Genomic DNA, 14,566 nt, shown 5'->3' on the forward strand with positions numbered 1-14,566 from the left:
GTAAAGGATCCACCTGAAAACAAACGACACACACTGAGGTAGATATGGGTCTAACAAAAGACCCGTGTCCACCTCCTACTGACACTAAGCTAAAACTGATTAACCTAGTGCCAGTCAGTGGGGTGTACACTGCAGAGGAGGAGCTATCTTCTTTTGTGAATAGTGTCAGCCTCCTAGTGGCAGCAGTATACACCCATGGTTCCTGTGTCCCCCAACGAAGCGATAGAGAAAATGTATTTTTCCATTTTCACGGCTCTACGTTCTAAACTTTATATGAAACACCTGGGGGTTCAAGGTGCTCACCGCACATCTAGATAAATTCCTTGGGGGGTGTAGTTTCCAAAATGGGGTCACTTATGGGGAGTTTCCACTGTTTGGGCACATCAAGGGCTCTGTAAATGTGACATGGCCTCTGCCATCTATTCCAGTTAATTTTGCACTCCAAAAGTCAAATGAAGCGCCTGCCTTTCCAAGCCCTGTGTTATGATCCGGTGACCTTGGAGCCGCATGAAACTTTCTCTGGAGTTGGTGGAACCTGTACTGACCGCAATCCTGAACTAACACCGCAACTAGAAGTAGCCGTGGGGTGTGCCTAACACGAACCTAGACACCTCGACACAGCCGGAGGACTAAATACCCCTATAGAGGGAAATAGGAATGCTACCTTGCCTCAGAGCAGACCCCCAAAGGATAGGCAGCCCCCTACGAATAATGACTGTGAGTAGGAGAAGAATAGACACACGCAGGTAGAAACAGGATTTAGCAAAAGAGGCCACTCTAGCTAAATAGGAAAGGATAGGACAGATTACTAGGCGGTCAGTATTAAAACCCTTCCAAAAATATCCACAGCAGATAATACAAAAAGTTCCACAATCTAACTAAAGACATGGAATGTATATCTGCCACTCCAGAGAATCCAGCAAGACTAAGAAAATACTGACACAATTAAAGCTGGACAAGAAAACACAAAGAATAGCACTGAATTGTGAAGCACACTGCATGTGTGCCACAGGAAAAAAAAAAACAGACACTTATCTTTGCTGATTTGGCAGAAAGGCAGGAGGAACCAGGCAGAGGTCCATAACCTCCCAAGAACAATTGACAACTGGCAAGGACAAATGAATCCTGCACGCCTAAATAGCCCAGTCAGAACTGCAATCAGCAGATACACCTGACCAGGGTTGCAACTCAGGGGCAACTGCATTACCACCTACAACCACCGGAGGGAGCCCAAAAGCAGAATTCACAACACCCTGCCATTCACCCAAATAGTTTTTTTCCACCACATATGGGGTATCAGCGTACGTAAAACGAATTGCACAACAAATTGTGTGGTTCATTTTCTCCTGTTACCCCTATGAAAACGAAAAATCTGGGGCTAAAGCAACATTTTTGTGGGAAAAAAATTGGTTTTGTAAATTTTGTTGGAAAAATGCAAATTTGCTGATAAACTTTTAACCCTTCTGTCTAATAAAAAAATGAATGTTTAAAAAATGAAGCTGATATGAAATAAGACATATGGGAAATGTTATTTATTAACTATTTTGTGTGATATAAATATCTGGTTTAAGGGCATACATGTTATGATCCGGTGGCCTTGGAGCCGCATGAGACCTTCTCTGGAGAAGGTGGTACCTGTACAGACCGCAACCCTAAACTGACACCGCAACTAGAAGTAGCCGTGGGGTGTACCTAACACATCCTAGACCCCTCGACACAGCCGGAGGACTAAATAACCCTATAGATGGAAATGGGAATTCTATCTTGTCTCAGAGCAGAAACCCCAAAGGATAGGCAGCCCCCCACAAATATTGACGGTGAATATAAGAGTAAAGACACACACAGGCTGAAAACAGGATTTAGCAAAAGAGGCACTTCTAGCTAAATAGTAAAGGATAGGACAGAGTACTAAGCGGTCAGTATTAAAACTCTGAAAATATCCACAGCAGAAAATACAAAAACTCCACATCTAACTAAAGACATAGAATGTATATCTGCATCTCCAGAGAATCCAGCATGACTGAAAAAATCCAAACAAGTCTAAGCTGGACAAGACACAACAATAAATTGTTCTGAACTGAAAAGCACACTGCATGTGTGCTGCAGGAAAATAAACAAGACACTTATCTTGGCTGAATTGGCAGCAGAGCAGAAGGAACCAGACAGGGATGTAAACCCTCCAAGAACAATGGACATCTGGCACTGACTAATGAATCCAGCACACCTAAATACCGAATAGAGCTGCAATCAGCAGAAACACCTGCCCGGATTACAACCCAGAGACAACTGCACTATCACAAACAACCACCGAAGGGAGCCCAAGAACAGAATTCGCAACAGTAACCCCCCTTGAAGAGGGGTCACCGAACCCTCACCAGAGCCCCCAGGGCAAATCAGCAGCATGGACATCAGAGGCAAAAACCCAAGAATTATCCTCCTGGCCATAACCCTTCCATTTGACAAGATACTGAAGCTTCCGCCTCGAAAAACGAAAATCCAAAATCTTCTCAACCACATACTCCAACTCCCCATCAACCAACACAGGGGCAGGAGGATCAACAGAGGGAACAACGGGCACCACATATTTCCGCAATAAAGATCTATGGAAAACATTATGGATAGCAAAAGAGGCCGGAAGGGCCAAACGAAAAGAGACCGGATTGATAATCTCAGAAATCCTATAAGGACCAATAAACCGAGGCTTAAACTTAGGGGAAGAAACCTTCATAGGAACATGACGGGAAGACAACCAGACCAAATCCCCAACCCGAAGCCGGGAACCAACACGCCGACGACGGTTAGCAAAACGCTGAGCCTCCTCCTGAGACAACACCAAATTGTCCACCACATGAGCCCAAATCTACTGCAACCTGTCAACCACAGAATCCACACCAGGACAGTCAGAAGGCTCAACCTTCCCTGAAGAAAAACGAGGATGAAAACCAAAATTACAAAAGAAGGGCGAAACCAAGGTAGCCGAACTAGCCCGATTATTAAGGGCAAACTCGGCCAATGGCAAGAAAGCCACTTAATCATCCTGATCAGCAGACACAAAGCATCTCAAATAAGTTTCCAAAGTCTGATTAGTTCGCTCGGTCTGGCCATTTGTCTGAGGATGAAATGCGGAGGAAAAAGACAAATTAATGCCCAACCTAGCACAAAAGGCTCGCCAAAATCTAGAAACAAACTGGGAACCTCTATCGGACACAATATTCTCCGGAATGCCATGCAAACGAACCACATGCTGAAAAAACAACGGAACCAAATCAGAAGAGGAAGGCAATTTAGGCAAAGGCACCAAATGGACCATCTTAGAGAACCGGTCACAAACCACCCAGATAACAGACATCCTCTGGGAAACCGGAAGATCTGAAATAAAATCCATAGAAATATGCGTCCAGGGCCTCTCAGGGACCGGCAAAGACAAAAGCAACCCACTAGCACGGGAACAACAAGGCTTAGCCCGCGCACAAGTCCCACAGGACTGCACAAAAGAACGCACATCCCGCGACAAAAAAGGCCACCAAAAGGACCTACCAACCAAATCTCTGGTACCAAAAATACCAGGATGGCCAGCCAACACAGAACAATGAACCTCAGAAATCACTCTACTAGTCCATCTATCAGGAACAAACAGTTTCCCCACTGGACAGCGGTCAGGTTTGTCAGCCTGGAATTCCTGAAGAACCCGTCGTAAATCAGGGGAAATGGCAGAAAGGACCACCCCTTCTTTCAGAATGCCGACCGGTTCAAGGACCTCAGGAGAATCAGGCAAAAAACTCCTAGAAAGGGCATCAGCCTTAATATTCTTAGAACCCGGAAGATACGAGACCACAAAATCAAAACAGGAAAAGAAAAGGGACCATCGAGCCTGTCTAGGATTCAGCCGCTTGGCAGACTGGAGGTAAATCAGATTTTTATGATCGGTCAAGACCACAATACGGTGCTTAGCTCCCTCAAGCCAATGTTGCCACTCCTCAAACACCCACTTCATAGCCAACAACTCCCGATTGCCGACATCATAATTGCGTTCAGCAGGCGAAAACTTACGGGAAAAGAAGGCACACGGTTTCATCAAGGAACCATCAGAATTCCTCTGAGACAAAACGGCCCCTGCCCCAATCTCAGAAGCGTCAACCTCAACCTGAAACGGAAGAGAAATGTCCGGTTGACGCAACACCGGGGCCGAAGTAAATCGGCGTTTAAGCTCCTGAAAGGCAGAGACAGCCGCAGAAGACCAATTCGTCACATCAGCGCCCTTCTTTGTCAAATCGGTCAAAGGTTTAACCACACTGGAGAAGTTAGCAATGAAATGGCGATAAAAATTAGCAAAGCCCAAAAATTTCTGAAGGCTATTCACAGAAGTGGGCTGGATCCAATCATGAATGGCCTGAACCTTAACCGGATCCATCTCAATAGATGAGGGAGAAAAAATGAAGCCCAAAAAAGAAACCTTCTGCACTCCAAAGAGACACTTAGACCCCTTCACAAACAAAGCATTATCACGAAGGATCTGAAATACCATCCTGACCTGCTCCACATGAGACTCCCAATCATCGGAAAAAATCAAAATGTCATCCAAATATACAATCATGAATTTATCAAGTTAAGTCCGGAAGATGTCGTGCATGAAGGACTGAAAAACAGATGGAGCATTAGAGAGCCCGAATGGCATCACAAGGTATTCAAAATGGCCTTCGGGCGTATTAAACGCAGTTTTCCATTCATCACCCTGCTTAATACGAACAAGATTATATGCCCCCCGAAGGTCAATCTTCGTAAACCAACTAGCCCCCTTAATCCTAGCAAACAAATCGGAAAGCAAAGGTAAAGGGTATTGAAACTTGACCGTGATCTTATTCAAGAGGCGATAATCAATACAGGGTCTTAAGGAGCCATCCTTCTTAGCAACAAAAAAGAATCCCGCTCCCAACGGTGAAGAAGATGGCCGAATATGCCCTTTCTCCAAAGAATCCTTAACATAACTCCGCATGGCGGTATGTTCAGGCACAGACAGGTTGAAAAGTCGGCCCTTAGGAAACTTACAGCCTGGAATCAAGTCAATAGCACAATCACAGTCCCTATGCGGTGGAAGGGAACTGGACTTGGGCTCATCGAACACATCCTGAAAATCAGACAAAAACTCAGGAATTTCAGAAGAGGAGGGAGAGGAGATTGACATCAAAGGAACGTCATTATGAACCCCCTGACAACCCCAACTAGTCACAGACATAGACTTCCAATCCAACACAGGATTATGTATCTGCAACCATGGAAAACCCAGCACAATAGCATCATGCAAATTATGCAACACCAGAAAACGACAATCTTCCTGATGGGCTGGCGCCATACACATGGTCACCTGTGTCCAAAACTGGGGTTTATTTTTTGCCAAAGGTGTAGCATGAATGCCCCTTAAAGGAATAGGATTTTGCAAAGACTGCAAAGGGAAACCACAACGCCTGGCAAATTCAAAGTCCATTAAGTTCAAAGCGGCGCCTGAATCCACAAACGCCATGACAGAAAATGATGACAATGAGCAGATCAGGGACACAGATAACAGAAATTTAGGTTGTACAGTACTGATGGTAACTGAACTGGCGATTCTCTTTGTACGCTTAGGACAGACTGAAATAACATGAGAAGCATCGCCACAATAAAAACACAACCTATTCTGACGTCTGAATCCTTGTTTTTCTGTTCTAGACAGAATCCTATCACACTGCATAGGCTCAGGCATCTGCTCTGAGGACAACGCCACAGCGCGCACAGCTCTGCGCTCACGCAAGCGCCGATCAATCTGAATGGCCAGAGACATAGAATCACTTAGACAGACAGGCGTGGGAAACCCCACCATAACATCTTTAACGGATTCAGAAAGACCCTTTCTGAAAATTGCCACCAAAGCATCATCATTCCATTTAGTCAGCACAGACAATTTTCTAAATTTCTGACAATACAATTCTGCCGCCTCTTGACCCTGAGACAGGGCCAACAAGGTCTTCTCCGCTTGATCCACAGAATTTGGTTCATCATATAATAATACTAGAGCCTGAAAAAAGGCGTCTACATTAAGCAAGGCCGGATTCCCAGATTCCAGGGAAAATGCCCAATCCTGAGGATCGCCACGCAGCAGGGAGATGACAATTTTAACCTGCTGAATGGGATCACCAGAGGAATGAGGTTTCAGAGCAAAAAACAGTTTGCAGTTGTTTTTAAAACTCAAAAATTTGGACCTGTCCTCAAAAAACAAATCAGGAGTAGGAATCCTAGGCTCTAAAACCGGAGTCTGAACAATATAATCTGCAATACCCTGTATTCTAGCAGCAAGCTGGTCTACACGAGAAGCTAATCCCTGAACATCCATACTAGCACAAGTCTCCACAGCCACCCAGAGGAAAAGAGGGAGAGACAAAGCAGACTACAGAAAAAAAAATGGCTCAACACCCTTCTTCCCTTCTTCCGAGATGCATTTAACTCATTGTTGGCCAGTTGTACTGTTATGATCCGGTGGCCTTGGAGCCGCATGAGACCTTCTCTGGAGAAGGTGGTACCTGTACAGACTACAACCCTAAACTGACACCGCAACTAGAAGTTGCCGTGGGGTGTACCTAACACATCCGGAGGACTAAATAACCCTATAGATGGAAATGGGAATTCTATCTTGCCTCAGAGCAGAAACCCCAAAGGATAGCCAGCCCCCCACAAATATTGACGGTGAAGATAAGAGTAAAGACACACACAGGCTAAAAACAGGATTTAGCAAAAGAGGCACTTCTAGCTAAATAGTAAAGGATAGGACAGAGTACTAAGCGGTCAGTATTAAAACTCTGAAAATATCCACAGCAGAAAATACAAAAATTCCACATGTAACTAAAGACATAGAATGTATATTTGCATCTCCAGAGAATCCAGCATGACTGAAAAAATCCAAACAAGTCTAAGCTGGACAAGACAAAACAATAAATTGTTCTGAACTGAAAAGCACACTGCATGTGTGCTGCAGGAAAATAAACAAGACACTTATCTTGGCTGAATTGGCAGCAGAGCAGAAGGAACCAGACAGGGATGTAAACCCTCCAAGAACAATGGACAACTGGCACTGACTAATGAATCCAGCACACCTAAATACCGAATAGAGCTGCAATCAGCAGAAACACCTGCCCGGATTACAACCCAGAGACAACTGCACTATCACAAACAACCACCGGAGGGAGCCCAAGAACAGAATTCACAACACATACAAATTCAACATTGCTGTTACTTGTTATAGCCACCCCTTGGTGTCATTTTGAGTTACTCTCAGAAAGTCCACCTAATGTGTGATCACTGGCACTGGACACAGGCTGTAATTTGGATGGATGCTCATGTATACAGATGACGAATTGATTCCTGCTGATGTGAAGGACAGTAAAGAAGAATTAAAGCACCAGAAAGGACATTCTCACTAGCACTGAACACATTAGGTGGACTTCCTGATGGGTAATTTAAAGAATAGCAAGGGGAGTCATAACAAGTAACAGTGGATACATTGACGGAAGAGCATTTTTCAAAATTAAAAACTTTTTATGTGATTGAATAGAATCACATAAGAGTGTGCAAAGCAGTCATCAAAGCAAAAGGTGGCTACTTTGAAGAACCTAGAATATAAGACGTAATTTCAGTCGTTTCACACTTTTTTGTTAAGTATATAATTCCACATGTGTTAATTCATAGTTTTGATGCCTTCAGTGTGAATGTACAATTTTCCTAGTCATGAAAATACAAAAAAATCTTTAAATGAGAAGGTGTGTCCAAACTTTTTGTCTGTACTGTATATTTACTTTCAAGATAAACACTTTTGGGTTTACAACAATGCTCACAATAAAAAAATATAATCTAAAAATGAGCTCATTTATTTCACAGAACCAAAGAGCCCCCCTATCAAATTTTATCTGGTGCACTGTTAAATATAACAACAAAAAAGAAGTATGCGCATGTTTCCTTTGCGTTTCTAAAGGTTTCCATATTATTAACATATGAATCATAGACTTGAACTTGTAGCTGCATCATAACAAAACAATGAAAAAATATTAAAACTATAAACAATTGAACTCATTTTCTAGATCGAGCTCCTCAACACTGCGTTGTCTGATGGCCACGAGATTAGAATCGTTGTAGTGAGGTAGCTACTTACGTATGAGAGAAGAGTTTGGACTCGTAATCCGTGAATAATTCATCAGCTTTACAAAAGACACAGCTGGAAAGAGAGGAAACATGGGACGCCCGCTGTTAGAAGTGAAGCAATGATTATTCGGCAGTCGATAGCTATACGACAGGTGGGCTAAGAATAAGTCAGGTCTATAAATGGCATCACCAACATAAAATAACACTGATCTAAGCATCTAAAAGTAGTGTAATATAATATATAATAGTGCCATCTTTCACACCTGTGTTAGGAAACACAGTGAACTATTTTTTCCTGTAAAATGACATCCACCATAACGGAATCGGATGGACCCTTTTATAGTCACAGGGTCCGTCAGGTGCATCCATCATATAAAAGATCAGTAGTCCTTTTAATGGATTCTGTATTTTTTTTCTTTGTAGAACAAAAAGAAACAGAATTCCCTGGTATGCCTAGACCATTTACATGCAGACGCAATCTACATAACTTGTCAAATATGTTGCATCGCTTATTTCGCATCTGCAGTCACAATGTATATTATAGTTCAGAGCTGAATGCACAATTCTGCAACTCTCAGAGCTGAAATCTCCCAGCATGCCTTGCTGGATCAATGTTTGTACAGAGTTTGCCGTACATGCATTTCATGGTCCAGTACTGCTCGGCTACAGCAGTCACACCCCAACAACGCCTGAAGAGCAGAGGTAACAGACAGGGAACCCAGCTAGCAGGATGGAGGACATGTAGGACAAAGTAAGGCATGGTCACATGTTAAGTATTTGGTCAGTATTTTACATCAGTATTTGAAAGCCAAAACTAGAAATGGGTGAAAAATGCAGAAGAGATTCATTAGTGATACATGTATACAATACACTGTACATACATATGGAGTGGCAGCCGTCCGACTCTAAGATGGCATATTGATGCGGTCTGGATGACCTCTTGAGATGGGGGACCTTCCAAGTTGTTCACCGCCTCTCTGACTTCTTTCTGACACTTTCTCACTTCTTCCATTTCAGTGGTAACAATGTACTGAAGACCTCTGCAGTCCCGAAATCTGAGGTGCATAAATGTGTGATTAAAAACAGACTAGGTTGCTAGAGAAAGGGCTAAATGGATGTCCAGCCATATGAGAAAACAAGGACATAGGTAAAGATGTAAGGAAGTTCAGATCTTTGAATTATTATATAAAAACCTAGAAGCCAAGCTTTCACCTAATACCTTAATACCTAAGCGCAATATGTGTGGAGCAGCATGAAAAGCCTAATTCATGATCCAAATGTTTACTGGTGTTTGGATACTGGGGATTTACGGTCTATTCAGTACTGGTGACTTATGTGAAGATACAGACTTAACCATTCTTAAAGTTATCATAACACAGAAAGATATCCCATCAGAGAAGACAGCAGTTTGACACTCAAAACAAATTCAATGGCTTTGTTGTGTTTAAAGGAAACCTGTAAACAAGTTTTCCCCATATAAAGTAGGTAAGCATCTTTAAGTCCTTTTTTACAACGCACGAGAATGCTGTATATTTATCCCCAATTCACTATGCAAGGCCCCCCAAAAAAAGATTTTATTATATTCACAGATGGAGCGGTCCATTGGGTGTCTCTGGTATTGATCCGGTGCTGAGGGCAGAGTAAAGTACTTTAGTGCCGATGACCTGTAGGTAAAGGAGGTGCAAGAGCAATGAAGTGCTTGTGCAGGAGCAAGATAGGGGACATAGTGTGGATGACGTAGACTGTGTTAACCACATGAAGCATGGAAGAAGGACAATGATCGTAAGAAGACAAGAGGCCCAAGATCAAGACCAGGTTCACTGAACAAAGTATTGCCTGACAGAACTCTGCTCTGACCCAAGGTCTATCTTGAGTAGATGGCCTTCATGCAGCCTGTCTTACTTTTTGTGTTTTGAAATCTAGGGCAGGTGGAACACGGATATAGGTAGCAGTCGCCATCTTTGAAATCCAGACAGAGTGCACTAGATAAAGCATAAAACTTTTTGGAAAAAAATTTAATATTTTTAAATAAATTTTATTTTTATCTATTTTATTAGGTTTCTTGGAGAGCCCCTTTAAGCTTTAATAGAAAATTACATGAAGAAGCCAATAATTGTTAAGTGCTACCTTGCATTTACACAATGTTTACCTGCAGAAACTATATGGATGTGAGAAACAATAAGATGTTTAATTCCATAATTGTTTGTATTGTTCAAGATTATGAATATTGTCCTGGATGAAAAATGGGTAAAGAGCGTCCTCAATATGCTTTATTACTTGTTATTTGGACCAAAATACACTTTTTGACAATCCCTCCTGTTATGGTCCTGGTGGTTAGGAACACATGAAATGACCTGATAGGTAAACCAGAAATAAAGGACAAGCTCTGGGAATGTGGGAACTTTACTGACCGCAACCCTGATCCTATCAACACACACTATAGGCAGCCGTGGAGCGTTCCTGACTCTGCCTAGATGCCCCTTCACAGCTTGAGAGCTAGCTCCCCCTAGAGAGAAACAAAGCCTCACTTGCCTCAGAGAAAATTCCCCAAAGTATAGACAGCCCCCCACAAATAATAACGGTGAGTTAAGGGGAAAACACAAACATAGAAATGAAAACAGGTTTTAGCAAATGAGACCCGCTAATAACTAAATAGTCAGAAGACAGCAAGGAATCTGTGCGGTCAGTATAAAATACTACAAAAATTATCCACGCAGAGAATACAAAAGACCCCCACACCGACTCACGATGTGAGGGGCGCAACTCTGCACCCCAGAGCTTCCAGCTAGCAAGAAAATAGCATATAAGCAAGCTGGACTGAACTCACCATATACTGAGAAACATTTTCAAAAAGCAATGAGCAAAAATGAACTAGCATGAACTTAGCTTCTCCTGGAGGAGACAGGTCACAAGGGAAGTTCCAGAGAGATCTGAACCAGTACTGAATACAACGACAGCAGGCAACAAGTAAAGGTCCAGGTGGAGTTAAATAGGCAGCCAGCATAGCAGAAAACGAGGCAGCTGGAGCCCAGCTACAGACCAGCCGTATCACTCAAAGCCACCAGAGGGAGCCCATGAACAGAACTCACAAAGTACCACTCATGACCACAGGAGGGAGCCCGAGAACGGAATTCACAACAGTACCCCCCCCCTTGAGGAGGGGTCACCGAACCCTCACCAGAGCCCCCAGGCCGATCAGGACGAGCCAAATGAAAGGCACGAACCAAATCGGCAGCATGGACATCAGAGGCAACAACCCAGGAATTATCCTCCTGACCATAGCCCTTCCATTTAACCAAGTACTGAAGCTTCTGTCTCGAAATACGAGAATCCAAGATCTTCTCCACCACATACTCCAATTCTCCCTCGACCAACACCGGAGCAGGAGGATCAACAGAAGGAACCACAGGCACCACATACCTCCGCAACAATGACCTATGGAACACATTATGAATGGTAAAAGATGCTGGGAGGTCCAAACGAAATGACACAGGATTGAGGATTTCTGAAATCTTATAAGGACCGATGAAACGAGGCTTGAACTTAGGAGAGGAGACCTTCATAGGAACATAACGAGAAGACAACCATACCAAATCCCCCACACGAAGTCAGGGACCCACACAGCGACGGCGATTAGCAAAGCGCTGAGCCTTCTCCTGTGACAACGTCAAATTGTCCACTACGTGGTTCCAAATCTGCTGCAACCTATTCACCACAGAATCCACCCCAGGACAGTCAGAAGGCTCAACCTGACCTGAGGAAAAACGAGGATGAAAACCAGAATTACAAAAAAAAAGGCGAAACCAAAGTAGCAGAACTAGCCCGATTATTGAGGGCAAACTCAGCCAATGGCAAAAAAGTCACCCAATCATCCTGATCAGCAGAAACAAAACATCTCAGATAAGTTTCCAAGGTCTGATTAGTTCGTTCGGTTTGGCCATTCGTCTGAGGATGGAAGGCCGAAGAAAAAGACAAATCAATGCCCATCTTAGCACAAAAGGACCGCCAAAATCTGGACACAAACTGGGACCCTCTGTCAGACACAATGTTCTCCGGAATACCATGCAAACGAACCACATTCTGAAAAAACAGCGGAACCAAATCAGAGGAGGAAGGCAACTTAGGCAAGGGCACCAAATGGACCATCTTAGAAAAACGATCACAAACCACCCAGATGACAGACATCCTCTGAGAGACTGGAAGATCCGAAATAAAATCCATGGAAATATGCGTCCAGGGCCTCTTTGGGACAGGCAAAGGCAAAAGCAATCCACTGGCACGAGAACAGCAAGGCTTGGCCCGAGCACAAATCCCACAGGACTGCACAAAGGAACGCACATCCCGCGACAAGGAAGGCCACCAAAAGGACCTAGCCACCAAATCCCTGGTACCAAAAATCCCAGGATGACCCGCCAACACCGAAGAATGAACCTCGGAAATAACTCTACTGGTCCATCTATCCGGTGGACAACGGTCAGGTCTATCGGCCTGAAATTCCTGCAGCACCCGCCGCAAATCAGGAGAGATGGCAGACAAAATCACCCCCTCTCTGAGGATACCAGCCGGTTCAGAAACTCCCGGAGAGTCAGGCACAAAACTCCTAGAAAGGGCATCAGCCTTCACATTCTTAGAGCCCGGAAGGTACGAAACCTCGAAATCGAAACGGGAGAAAAACAGCGACCATCGAGCTTGTCTAGGATTTAACCGCTTGGCAGACTCGAGATAAATCAAATTCTTGTGATCCGTCAAGACCACCACGCGATGTTTGGCTCCCTCAAGCCAATGTCGCCACTCCTCGAATGCCCACTTCATTGCCAACAACTCCCGATTACCAACATCATAATTCCGCTCGGCAGGCGAAAACTTTCTAGAAAAGAAAGCACATGGCCTCATCACAGAGCCATCAGAGCTTCTCTGCGACAAGACAGCCCCTGCTCCAATCTCAGAAGCATCAACCTCGACCTGAAAAGGAAGAGAAACATCCGGCTGACGCAAGACAGGAGCCGAAGAAAACCGACGTTTCAGCTCCTGAAAGGCCTCAACGGCCGCAGAAGACCAATTCGTCACATCAGCACCCTTTTTGGTCAGATCCGTCAAAGGCTTAACCACACTAGAAAAATTAGTGATGAAGCGACGGTAAAAATTAGCAAAGCCCAAGAACTTCTGAAGACTCTTCACCGATGTAGGTTGAGTCCAGTCATAAATGGCCTGGACTTTAACTGGATCCATCTCGATAGTAGAAGGAGAAAAAATAAAGCCCAAAAAGGAAACCTTCTGGACTCCGAAGAGACATTTAGAGCCCTTCACAAACAAGGCATTGGCACGCAGGACCTGAAATACCATCCTGACCTGCTTCACATGAGATTCCCAATCATCAGAAAAGACCAAAATATCATCCAGGTACACAATCATAAATCTATCCAGATACTCTCGGAAGATGTCGTGCATGAAGGACTGAAACACGGAAGGGGCATTAGAAAGCCCAAAAGGCATCACCAAGTACTCAAAATGGCCTTCGGGCGTATTAAATGCTGTTTTCCATTCATCGCCCTGTTTTATACGCACAAGATTATAAGCTCCTCGAAGATCTATCTTGGTGAACCAACTAGCCCCCTTAATCCGAGCAAACAGATCAGACAGCAGAGGCAAAGGGTACTGAAATTTGACCGTGATTTTATTTAGAAGGCGATAATCTATACAGGGTCTCAGAGAACCATCCTTCTTGGCCACAAAAAAGAGCCCTGCACCCAAAGGTGACGAGGACGGACGAATATGCCCTTTCTCCAAAGACTCCTTTATATAACTCTGCATAGCGGCATGTTCTGGTACAGATAAATTAAAAAGTCGACCCTTAGGGAACTTACTACCAGGAATCAAATTTATAGCACAATCACAATCCCTATGAGGAGGTAGGGCACTGGATTTGGGCTCATCAAATACATCCTGGTAATCCGATAAAAATTCAGGGACTTCAGAAGGAGTAGAAGAAGCAATTGACACCAAAGGAACATCGCCATGTACCCCTTGACAACCCCAACTTGACACAGACATTGCTTTCCAATCCAGGACTGGATTATGAACCTGCAGCCATGGCAGACCCAACACGACAACGTCATGCAAATTATGTAACACCAAAAAGCGAATAACCTCCTGATGTGCAGGAGTCATGCACATGGTCACTTGAGTCCAGTACTGAGGCTTATTCTTGGCCAATGGCGTAGCATCAATTCCCTTTAGTGGAATAGGGAATTGCAAAGGCTCCAAGATAAAACCACAGCGCCTGGCAAATGCCAAATCCATCAAATTCAGGGCAGCGCCTGAATCCACAAAAGCCATAACTGAGTAGGATGACAGAGAGCAAATCAAAGTAACAGACAAAATGAATTTAGGCTGTACAGTA

At 43.9% G+C, this 14,566-nt stretch overlaps 1 protein-coding gene across 1 annotated transcript in view; it reads right to left on the reverse strand.

Moving 5' to 3' along the window:
• Positions 1–14,566, reverse strand: part of SHPRH (SNF2 histone linker PHD RING helicase) — a 181,584-nt gene that overhangs the window by 54,001 nt on the left and 113,017 nt on the right. The window contains exons 19-20 of the mRNA XM_077283067.1: positions 9,048–9,221; positions 8,177–8,239 (exon numbers count right to left, since the gene is read on the reverse strand). Of these exons, the coding sequence (XP_077139182.1) occupies positions 8,177–8,239; positions 9,048–9,221 (237 nt within the window). The remainder of the gene's footprint in view (positions 1–8,176; positions 8,240–9,047; positions 9,222–14,566) is intronic.

This window comes from Ranitomeya variabilis, chromosome 2 (genome assembly GCF_051348905.1).
Source record: "Ranitomeya variabilis isolate aRanVar5 chromosome 2, aRanVar5.hap1, whole genome shotgun sequence".
NCBI lineage: Eukaryota > Metazoa > Chordata > Amphibia > Anura > Dendrobatidae > Ranitomeya > Ranitomeya variabilis.